Source organism: Salvelinus namaycush, chromosome 29, assembly GCF_016432855.1.
Source record: "Salvelinus namaycush isolate Seneca chromosome 29, SaNama_1.0, whole genome shotgun sequence".
Taxonomy (NCBI): domain Eukaryota; kingdom Metazoa; phylum Chordata; class Actinopteri; order Salmoniformes; family Salmonidae; genus Salvelinus; species Salvelinus namaycush.
In genome coordinates, this window is record NC_052335.1 from 22,404,834 (window position 1) to 22,417,502 (window position 12,669).

General features: G+C 39.5%; 1 protein-coding gene across 4 annotated transcripts in view; it reads left to right on the top strand.

Moving 5' to 3' along the window:
* LOC120024086 (band 4.1-like protein 2) overlaps positions 1–12,669 on the top strand; it is a 106,746-nt gene that overhangs the window by 60,090 nt on the left and 33,987 nt on the right. For all 4 annotated transcript variants that reach the window (XM_038968211.1, XM_038968214.1, XM_038968213.1 and 1 more), the window contains exon 4: positions 12,202–12,306. In XM_038968211.1, the coding sequence (XP_038824139.1) occupies positions 12,202–12,306 (105 nt within the window). The remainder of the gene's footprint in view (positions 1–12,201; positions 12,307–12,669) is intronic.

A 12,669-nucleotide genomic window follows, 5' to 3' on the forward strand; every position in this document is an offset into this window, starting at 1 on the left:
AATAATGATGATCCAAGCTTCTTTGAAAATATATATAAGAATTTATCAACTCTACAAGCAACACTAGACTCTATTATTATAGTGGGAGATTTTAATACGGTCTTAAATACCTCTATGGACCGGAAAGGAAATCACACTACAAACTATCACCCTCAGGCACTTAAGGAAATCATGAATGTCATGGATATATTGGAATTAGTGGATATATGGAGACTTAAATACCCTGATTTAGTGAGATATACATGGCGGAGGCTGAATCAAGCTAGTCGTCTTGACTACTTTCTTATACCATTCTCTCTGGCACCAAAAGTTAAAAAAGTGTTGATAGGGGACAGAATGCGGTCGGATCATCACATAATTGGCATATATATTTCTCTTACAGAATTTCCACGTGGGCGAGGATATTGGAAATTTAATCAAAGTCTACTAGATGATAAATTGTTTAGAACTAGGACAGAAGATTTTATAACTGACTTTTTCAGACATAACATAGGTACAGCAGATCCCCTTATTGTATGGGACACTTTTGTGTGCCTTTAGAGGCCATGCAATTCAGTACTCATCTATAAAACAAAAGCAATTTAGATCAAAAGAGTCCATATTAACAAAGGAAATTGAAGGACTAACAGTACAGTTAGATAACAATAAAAACGGTACCATAGAGGCACAGAATAAGTTAGAGGAAAAACAAAAAGAAATGGAGGAACTTATTCAAGAAAGATCCAGTGTAATACATTATAAAAATAAAGCGAACTGGATGGAATATGGGGAAAAATGCACCAAATTCTTTTTCAATCTTCAATATAGAAATGCTACCAAAAAAAATGTATTAAAACTTGTTACAAATGATGGAGTCACGCATGATTCACCAAATGATATTTTGAAAGAGGAAGTAAAGTACTTTAAGAATATGTTTTCGTTTCAGGCTCCTCCATCTCCACTAACTGAAACTAATTGTATGGATTTTTTTCCTATTAATAATGTAAAATTAACATCTGTACAGAAAGACTCATGTGAAGGCCAAATTACAGAGGAGGAACTGCTTGATGCAATTGGGGCCTTTAAGGATGGGAAAACTCCAGGGCTGGATGGCATACCAGTGGAAGTATACAAAACTTTTTTTGATATACTCAAAGGACCATTATTAGCTTGTTTTAACCACTCCTATATAAATGGTAGATTATCAGACACGCAACAAGAAGGTCTGATATCGTTATTACTGAAACAGGACCCAAGTGGTATATATAAAGATCCAGTCCAATTAAAAAATTGGAGACCTCTTACACTTCAGTGTTGTGATGCAAAAATCCTAGCAAAATGCTTGGCGCATAGAATAAAAAAAGTTTTGTCAGATATTATTCATCCTAATCAGACAGGTTTTTTACATGGACGATACATTGGAGATAATATAAGGCAAGTACTGGAAACAATAGAACACTATGAAATATCGGGGACACCAGGTCTGGTTTTCATAGCTGATTTTGAAAAGGCTTTTGATAAAGTACGACTGGAGTTTATATATAAATGCCTAGAATATTTCAATTTTGGGGAATCTCTTATAAAATGGGTTAAAATTATGTATAGTAACCCTAGGTGTAAAATAGTAAATAATGGCTACATCTCAGAAAGTTTTAAACTATCTAGAGGAGTAAAACAAGGTTGTCCACTATCGGCATATCTATTTATTATTGCCATCGAAATGTTAGCTGTTAAAATTAGATCAAACATTAATATTAATGGATTAGAAATCCGTGGCTTAAAAACTAAGGTGTCATTGTACGCTGATGATTCATGTTTTCTTTTAAAACCACAACTAGAGTCTCTCCACGGCCTCATAGAGGATCTAGATACCTTTGCTATCCTCTCTGGATTAAAACCAAATTATGATAAATGTACCATATTACGTATTGGATCACTAAAAAATACACATTTTATATTGCCATGTAGTTTACCAATTAAATGGTCTGACGGAGATGTGGACATACTCGGTATAAAAATCCCAAAAGAAAGAAATGATCTCACTCCAATAAATTTTTATAGAAAGTTAGCAAAAATAGATAAGATCTTGCTACCATGGAAAGGAAAATACTTGTCTATTTGTGGAAAAATCACCCTGATTAACTCTTTAGTCATATCACAGTTTACCTATTTGCTTATGGTTTTGCCTACACCTAGTGACCTGCTTTTTAAATTATATGAACAAAAAATATTCCATTTTATTTGGAACGGCAAGCCAGATAAAATTAAAAGGGCCTATTTATATAACGAATATGAATTCGGAGGGCAGAAATTATTAAATATTAAAGCATTAGACCTCTCACTAAAGGCATCAGTCATACAAAAGTTATACTTAAATCCAAACTGGTTCTCTAGTAAATTGGTACGAATGTCTCATCCTATGTTCAAGAAGGGCCTTTTTCCCTTTATTCAGATTACACCTGCTCACTTTCGGTTGTTTGAAAAGGAAATAATCTCCAAAATATCCTTATTTTTTAAACAAGCCTTAGAAAGTTGGTTGCAATTTCAGTTTAATCCACCTGAAAGGACGGAACAAATAGTACAACAAATATTGTGGTTAAATTCAAATATAGTAATTGATAAAAAAACTGTATTTATCGAAGAAATGTTTAAAAAAGGTATAATTTTTGTGAATGATATCATAAATAGGACTGGTGGAGTTATGTCACACATGCAGCTCACACAGACATATGGAAATGTCTGCTCTACCCAAAATTACAACCAATTAATTGCAGCATTACCACAAAAATGGAAGAGGCAAGTAGAAGGGGAAAAAAGTAAGGAACTTGTATGTCGGCCCTGTATTAAAGAACATAAATGGTTAAAGAAAAGTGTGATAAATAAAAACATATACCAATTTCATTTAAGGACCAAAAAACTGACAGCTGTGCCATATAAATTGCAAAATAGTTGGGAAGAGATGTTCGATGTACCCATTCCATGGCACATGGTTTATGAATTGATACGCAAAACAACGCCGGATTCAAAACTTCGAATTTTTCAATTTAAATTATTGTACAAAATTCTTGCAACTAATAGAATGTTATATATATGGGGTATACAATCTTCCCAGCTCTGTAGATTCTGCTGTGAGGAGGCAGAGTCATTAGACCATTTATTTTGGTATTGTCCATATGTAGCTCGTTTTTGGTCACAGGTCCAGGAATGGCTGAAGAATTGCAACATTTGCCTAGAACTAACGCTACAGATAGCAATACTGGGGGATTTGAAAAGCCATAGTCAATCAATCAATAATATAATAATTATTTTAGCAAAAATGTTTATTTTTAATTTACAATCTGTAGAAGCTATGAGAATAGGAAGGTTCAAATCTTTTGTGAAGCATCACAGCACAGTTGAAAAATATATGGCAAATAAAAATCCGAAATGGATGATGTTGGAAGATAGATGGGAAGGGTTGAGTAGAACTGAAGGGTGGGACTAATAACAAGATAAACAATGTAGGGCATACGGGATCTGTGAAATGTGTATAGGTGCGGAGCTTTTGTGAAATAGCACAGTTACAAGTGGAAATAAAATTGGATGGACAACAGAAATAGAGGAAGGACTAAGAACAAACAAGAGAGAACTATTATAAAGTAGTCTGTGTCTGTAAAATAGGTATAAGATGTATAAATTGAAGGTAAAAGCAGAAGTGTTTATTAGTTTACTCCAATTGGGGGAGCGGTGGTAGGGTTGCGGGGAATAATAATAAAGGTATATTCTTTAAAAAAGTATGTATGTCTATATAGGTATGTGTATGTATATATGTATATATGTATGCATGCGTGTATGGATATATATATTTACCCAAAAAAATATGGGGGATTGGAAATGATGCAGACAATTACATTGGAAGCAACATTCTTTCCGCAATATTAAGCTGATCCACCCCAAAAAAAAAAAAAAAGAAAAAAAAAAAAAGAAAATGAATGAGGACAACAAAGCGTTCCAGAGATTAACCTTAATTTTTTGGGGAGAAGCAAAGCAAGCGCCAACACTAACCCTCAGTGGAAAACAATTGCATGTGTCATGTTAACACACTAGGGTCGCTTCAGACATTCTCAACAGTCTCCCTTTGTAAAAATTATTTATAGGCTGCTCTTCTCTCATTGTTGTTTAGTTCCTTAGTCGTCACTCAACTGCCAGGTTAATGACTACGACTCTGATTATCCAATCCTTCATTCTCCTGTCCTACTTTATTGATCTTCCATCAATCAACCCTTTCTGTAATGTCAGTGTACTGGAAAATAATAGTCATGCATATCTAAAGAGTACTAGCCTATCAATGAATCTCTGTAGTACCAGCGAGAGAGCTTGAGTCTAATGCATTAGCTATCATAGAAACACAGTGCTCTGGTACTGCCACACTACATAAAGCATGATTCTCAATCACTCTGACAAAGCCCTGCAACTCAAGGTACAGTATGTCCTCGTCCTCACGCATACATACAGTATTTTCCCTTGCGTTGTGAGTGCCTTGCAATATAAGAGTGATGAAACCGTAATATGTTGTGTGTCAACAAACAGTAATGGCGTCTGGGGCTCATTAGAGGGGCACAGTTAGTGAGTGCAGCAACACGGTCCTCTCCTCTTCAGCCAGTGGTGTGGCTCTGTGCAGTACAATGTTGCCTCCACTGCGCTCTGCTTGGCTACAGACTCCTGCTGCATTATTTAGCCATCCAGCTCATCGAGCATTAGGGCTCCAGTCCCGATGGATACATTTGAGTCTAATCCGCTGTAACAGCCCAGAGCTCTGGGGATCCAGAGACCAGCCTCACCATCACACAACACACCTCTCTGCAGATAGAAACCAAAAGGCTTTTAAGGGTGTTTGAGTTATTGTCTTGTCACATTCTCTCCTTGCCCCATGATTTTCTAGATGTTTCTTCGTGTGAATTTGATTCTCATCGTGTTGAAGAGGTGGAGTGTTTTCCAGCTGATTCTCTAAAAGCCTATGGGAAATTATAAAACTGCATCTGGATATCAGGTTTCTTCCAGCCATGGACAGACGGCGTAACATACTCCCCTCTCTCTCCCCCACTCTGTTCCTCTCTCCCGCCCTGTCTCTAATTCCCCAGAGATGGAACCGTCCCTTCTCTGATTGCAAAACAATATTCAGACCATCAGGCATGCTCCCATAAAGCCAAATGAGTAGAAACCCAGTGTGGATTTCCAGTGTTTAAAGAGGCCTACATTTTTGGCCAAATCTGTCATTTGTTTAGTAGGACAATGTGTAGGCCTACTTTGATACTGTTAAAAAAAATAAAAAATGATGGTGCAAATCTGAAAACGCCTTATGAGATGTACCCTTTGAGTGTCCTTATAGGAATCATAGGGCTGGGAATTGCCAGGGACCTCACGATACGTAGGTGCCGATATGTATTGTGATTCTCACGATTCTATATGTATTGCGATTCGATGTTCAGAACATATTGCTCACAATATTCACTCACCAGCTAGTTTATTGGGTACACCACCCCGTTCACAAAAATGGATTGCTCCTACAAGCAGTGAGAGACAGGCAATGAGGCAGTCAGTTACTGTTCAACTGAACGTTAGAATGGGCAAAACCAATAACCTAAGTGACTTTGGGCGTGGGATGATCGTCGGTGCCAGGCGTGCTGGATCCAGTATCTCAGAAACGGCCAACCACCTGGGCTTTTCACGTTTACTGAAAAATAGTGCGACACCCAAAAAAGTCTAGTTAGCAGCAGTCCTGTGGGCGAAAACAGCTCATTGAGAGAGGTGGACGGAGAATGGCAAGAATCGTGCAAGCTAACAGGTGGGCCACAAACAGACAAATAATGGTGCAGTACAACAATCGAGTGCAGAACAGCATCTCAGAACTCCCAACTCGTCGAACATTGTTACGAATGGGCTATTGCAGCAGACGACCACCTGTGTTCCACTACTATCAGCTAAAAACAAGAAGCCGCTCCAGTGGGCACGCGATCACCAACACTGGACAATTGAGGAGTGGAAAATCATAACCTGCAAGATGACAGCGAGTTCAGTTTACTTGAGTGGCCTGCACAGTCCCCAGACCTCAACCCATAGATCAACTTGGGGATGAACGTTTCCGACACCTTGTTGAATGCCCTGAAGAATTCTGTCGGTTCACAAGGCAAAGGGGGGTCCGACCCAGTACTAGATGTTTGTACCTAATAAACTGACTAGTGAGTGTCTATCTGCTGCACAGAGACGAGAGCGCAATGAGAGATTTGTTTTGATCAGTCATTTAAATACATGTGCTGAAAAGATATGGGCTCCCTATTTTTAAAAAGATCGACAACAAACTATGAAGGAACAATACTGGAGTTTTGGTGCAGGTACAGACAATTATCACATATTGCGATATTGTCAAAGAATATCCCAATATGTAACTATCAAATATTATATATTAAAAAAATTACCGTCGCTAAACAGGGATACAAACAATACTTTTGGTGATATTCGCCGTTTTGAGCTCAAAATAGGCCATCTACCTGAATCTTGTCGATCCAAAGTCTGTTTCTCAAATCAAAGTCATTGACAGAGCACAGAATGCCTACTACTCTATCGTGATACTTTGCCTGGTATCGCATCACTAGTCCAATTTTGGTATTGTGACGACACTACTTTGAAAATAAGCACGATTGCTTGCTCTTTACACAGGTTTTTTGTGTTTCCGTGCAGGAAAAGTGTCACCTTTTTTTTGTCCTTCACCAGTTTGCGTCCCTGACTAAAATCATGCTGTAAAGATTCACTCTTGCAAATCAGCGTGCAAGATTGCTAACTAGCCTGCGAACGTTAGCCCTACCAGCCTGCGAATGTTACATTAGCACTGAATGAGTCAGCCAGTTGCTATCAACACCTAGCTTACAGCTGCATTCAAATAAACCAAGGTTTTTGAAATACAGTATATCAAAGAATGTTAGCTATATGCAGTTATCTTAGCTAGCCAGCCAGCCAGCAAAAAAAAGCTATCCAGCTAACATTAGCTATTTAGCCAACTAACTTTAGCTATTCGCCTAGCCAACTGGCACGGCTATGGTCAGCATGCTCGAGCCCAACTACTGGAGACCAGTTAGAACACAACTAAAACATATTCCCAGCTCAAAAGAGCAGAGTCTTACAGACGGTAAGAGTCTGGGAAAATCTAATAGCTATAGCGCGAAAAACCAAAATCGATTCTAGATGTCAGCTAGCATGTTAGCACTAAACCAAGGTCGGAAATGTTACCAATCTCCCGTAGCCTACTTCAGAGAACATGCCTTAAAGTTGACAAAACAGAAAGGTGAACAGACAAGGTACCGCCATTACACAATTAGAGCCAACAGGTATGATTATTCTCTTGTTTTGAGCCCACAGCAAGAAGGCACCAGATCCTGCAGTGCTAACGGTTTCCACTAGATAACACAGCCACAAAGTCAGTGAAGCGCATGAGGTGTGGCTAACGTTAGCCAGCTTGATATATATACCGAGCTACCATACAAACTCTGTAGCACAGAGTAGATCCGCCAACATCCACGATGTTGAGAAATAGTGCATTGTGGGTAGTTCCGAAGATCTCTGGAAATAAGTTAAATATTTAAAAAAGTATACAAAATAACTGTAGTTATAGGTAACGAGCGTGACTACAACTACGTTACTAAGTAATTCACCTCACTGATTTAATTTGGTGAGTTAAAACGGCTTCCTACCCTTAACCATGTGCTCTGTTAAATCATTAGCAGACAGACCAGGCCTTTTGCTTGTTCCAACCTGCCAATTTCAATTAGGCTGCAGCCCTGCACCCAGCACTAACCCATCTCCACTTGGCCAGCTAGTCCTCATCACTGGGTGTATTGTTGGCTGTGCCACTGTTACTCTATGGGCTGGTTTAACTTGGTTCAGTATGACGATTGAACATGGCACTGTATGCATCATCTCCTGCACCGCTGCATTATTGAACACACTTTCGGTGTTTTCAGGGCAACTCGCTAGCATTCATAATTCGTTCTCATTTACTGTAATGTGCCAAACGCATGACTTTGTTTACGAAGAAGATTTCTGGTGCTTTGTCTACACCCTTTGTAAGTCAAAGCTTGGCGCGCATGTATAGGGAATGTACACACAAATACTGACGTAAGACATACGCAAACTCGCTTGACGTGTGATTGCAAAATAGGTAATGCTCCTTCCGAGGCTAAAGCTGACAGGGCAAAGCCCTTGGTCCTGGCCCTCTGTTAGCATGTTAATGACTGAGCTAATTGACCTGCACTGTAGAGCGCTGGCCAATGGATGAATCCTAATGAGGCAAGCTAGTAGTTCGCTAGCGTAGCATAGGCCTAGCTACACCTTTTTGACGGATGGCTTCAGTCCATAGAGACCCATAGTGGATGATCTGCATCTCATGCACAAGTTTGTTTGTTTCCATGGCGCATTGTCCTGGTTACGACAGCCCTCAGGAAGGAGCATCTCTCTCACCAACACCGTGGGGATTAGGGTCGTGTGTGTTTACCTCACCTCCAGTTGAACATGGCGTAAATAGATCTGTGATTTCTTTTTTTAAAGGCTGTAAGAAACAGGCTAACACTTTGGATGGATTATACAGTATACGACAAGTTTTATGAAGCCTTTTGTCTGTGGCTCTGTACTAGAGGTCGACCGATTAATCAGAATGGCCGATTAATTAGGGCCGATTCTGATTAACTAGGCAAGTCAGTTAAGAACACATTCTTATTTTCAATGACTGCCTAGGAACGGTGGGTTAACGGGCAGAACGACAGATTTTTACCTTGTCAGCTCGGGGATTCGTTTTTGCAACCTTCCGGTTACTAGTGAAAGAGATTTGCGTCAGTTCAAATCTGGCATCAGGACAAAATGTGATTCATAGTCACCGAATATATTTTAAGTATTTTAATTAAACTCAAACGATAAATGGTAAATGCAATTTTCGTATATACGGGTTCACTGTATCTCCGCGCAGGGTACATCAGAGAACTGTGGAATGTACTCAAAATAGTAGTTTTATACTATGACAATTTTATTCTCAACTTGTCCATTTGGCCTATCATAGTAGAGGTTTAGCATGGTTCATACTCTTGCTCCTCCTTTGTGGGCCCCCGATCTTGTCCAAGCCCCTTGGCGTTTTCCTTCTCCACATCTGGTTGTTGGGTAGAGCAGCTCCATCCTGTGTCCCTCTCGATTCTACACTGAAACAGTTCCTAATATGGTATTGTCCAGTCTCTTCACCATCCTGGTTGGCCCAGAGTGATGCACCCCTCCCCTCTCCAGACCGTCCACAGCTTTTATGGCCTGTGGTGGTCAGTCCTTACCCAACTACACACACACCCCCCTCTATATTGTGTGTGTGTGTGTGCAACAAAACATAATTCACCTTCAACCAATATGCTAACAGCCTATAGTGCATAAACATAAATCCTAACACTAGTCCAATGCTCTAACCACCTGCCTTACATTGCACTCCACGAGGCACCTACGTGGCAGGCTGACTACCTGTTACGCGAGGGCAGCAAGAAGCCAAGGTAAGTTGCTAGCTAGCATTAAACTTATAAAAAAACAATCAATCTTAACATAATCACTAGTTAACTACACATGGTTGATGATATTACTAGTTTATCTAGCGTGTCCTGCGTTGCATATAATCGATGCGGTGCCTGTTAATTTCTCATTGAATCACAGCCTACTTCGACAAACGGGTGATGATTTAACAAGCTCATTTGCGGAACGGTTCTGTATTTCACTGAAAGAATAAAGTTTTGTTTTCGAAATGATAGTTTCCGGATTCTACCATATTAATGACCAAAGGCTCGTATTTCTGTGTTATTATGTTATAATTAAGTCTATGATTTGATAGAGCAGTCTGACTGAGCGATGGTAGGCAGCAGCAGGCTCGTAAGCATTCATTCAAACAGCACTTTTGTGCTTTTGCCAGCAGCTCTTCACAATTCTTCAAGCATTGCGCTGTTTATGACTTCAAGCCTATCAACTCCCGAGATTAGGCTGGTGTAACCAATATGAAATGGCTAGCTAGTTATCGGGGTGCGCGCTAATAGCGTTTCAAACGTCACTCGCTCTGAGACTTGGAGTAGTTGTTCCCCTTGCTCTGCATGGGTAACGCTGCTTCGAGGGTGGCTGTTGTTGATGTGTTCCTGGTTCGAGCCCAGGTAGGGGCGAGGAGAGGGACGGAAGCTATACTGTTACACTGGCAATACTAAAGTGCCTATAAGAACATCCAATAGTCAAAGGTATATGAAATACAAATGGTATAGAGAAATATAATTCCTATAATAACTACAACCTAAAACTTCTTACCTGGGAATATTGAAGACTCATGTTAAAAGGAACCACCAGCTTTCATATGTTCTCATGTTCTGAGCAGGGAACTTAAACGTTAGCTTTTTTACATGGCACATATTGCACTTTTACTTTCTTCTCCAACACTTTGTTTTTGCATTATTTAAACCAAATTGAACATGTTTCATTATTTATTTGAGGCTAAATTGATATTATTGATGTATTATATTAAGTTAAAATAAGTGTATATTCAGTGTTGTAATTGTCATTATTACAAATAAATTAAAATACTAATCGGCCGATTAATCGGTATCGACTTTGAAAAATCATAATCGTTCGACCTCTACTCTACTATTACACCTACCAATGAGATTGGGTTGCTTTTCTCGTTCCAATGAGATGTAGCCATCAAACATATATTTTATTGGGAATTACATGACACGGAGCAGGAGGCAGTAATTCATATCATGACTTGTCTGCTTGTGCTGCGGTCTCTCTCTGTCAGACACAATTATCAGCCTAGGGCACAGACAGTTCCATTGCATTTGCACTGTAACCCAAGATTCAATTTGAAGCATCTGAAATCTCTTGTCTAATGGGCAAACTGACATCGTTTTTTTTTTACAGTGCTGCCTAATGCACTCCAAGGCCAATGGCTTCTGCATGATCAATAGTAAACATGTGTAAAATCAATTTTGTTCTGTGCCAACAATACTTAATGACTGTTGACCAGTCAGCACTAAAGTGCTTTTGTAGTAGAAAGAGCTGGCCCTGAACATTTGTCTTCCCCATCAGCCTTGTTTATTTTATTTAACTTATCTAACCAGGCAAGTTAATTAAGAACAAATTCTTATTTACAATGTAAATAAAAATTCAACTGAGTTCCTGTTCTGATTGATCAATATGTAGCTCAGAGGGACGTGCCATGGCAGAAGATGCAAGGTCATGTGTAGAGATGTTTATTTGAAGGCAAAATCTTAGACACACACAACTCAGAATCCACCTGGTGCCAAATTGTCTCTCAGGGCTGCACTCCTTTGGCTACCAGCATGTTGCTGCCTCCCAGCAGATATTATGTTGAGTGTGTGTGTGTGTGCAGACTATCTAATGTAACAGTGTCTGTTATACCAGCATACCTTAAATGTCTCGACTCTCCCAAGGAGGTGAAAAACAAATGCACAGCATTCTTTATTTTCCCCCCCAATGCAGTGTCATTGTCCTTTGGACTTTTTATGGTTATTGTTCCTTCCGTCTGAGGCAATGTGTTACCCCGAGGAGTTAGTGTGTGGTAGAGTTTGTCCCCTTTGTCCACACTGCAATTCATCTCAAATTGCTCCCTTATTCCACGAGTGTCAAAGGACCAATATGCAGTGATCACACAGTTCATGGGCTTCTGTGGGGATTTTTCTGTAATGCCCATACTGTGTCTAGTTCTGCCGTGTAGGCGAATACAGGACCAGCTGAAGAGAGCTGCCAAGCTGTCCCAAACTGCTGCATGTTTGTCTGTCTGCAGGGCAAATGTCAGCTCACACCCAAGAGATGTCCCGGGGGGGGTGCATTCTCTAGAGTTTCTGACACTTTCCACACACACAACCATTACAGCTGTTGCATTCATGAGCCACATAAATTAACCTCCATGTAAATTAACCCTGTTGTAATGAACTGTGAAAGATTGTGGAATTTAAGGTTTTGTCATTTAAGTTTTGTAAGGGTGTTTTCCATTAAATGAAATGCATGAGGAATGATGGGTGGTAGAAATATTTATCCCGAGTCCAGTTCTCTAAATAATCTGCCTCGCTGCGGTTGTAGGTCGTTATTTCTAAATGTCAACTGTTCTTTTTAATTGATGATTAATGTAATGGTTTTCATTCTCTTCTCTTTGTTCTTCTCTCTCTGTAGAAACGGGCCAAAGGCCAGTACCTGTTTTTCAAAGTGTGTGAAGCCCTGAACCTACTGGAGAAGGACTATTTTGGGTTGAGTTACAAAGACAACGCAGACCAGACGGTAAAGTCGGGTTTTTTTGTACCATATTCTTGTACATTGAGGCTTTTCCAGAACAGCAAACACATTACAAAATACAAACTCCTCTTGTACATAAAGCTTTCCAATCCATTTTTTTGTATGTTTTGTTTCTGAAGTACCAGTACTACTTTAGGCCTAACTACTTCATAAAATGTATCATATAACAACCTTCTCACCTAATGGCACAGATGTTTTTGCAATTATGTCCTAAATGTTTTATATTGTTTCTCTGCTACAATAGCAACAATGACTAATGGCTTGACTTGTAACTGTTACCACATAATATTCCTCAAGATCAAAATGCGCTCTTTAGACATTCTAAACCTTCAGCGGGCTTGATAGACC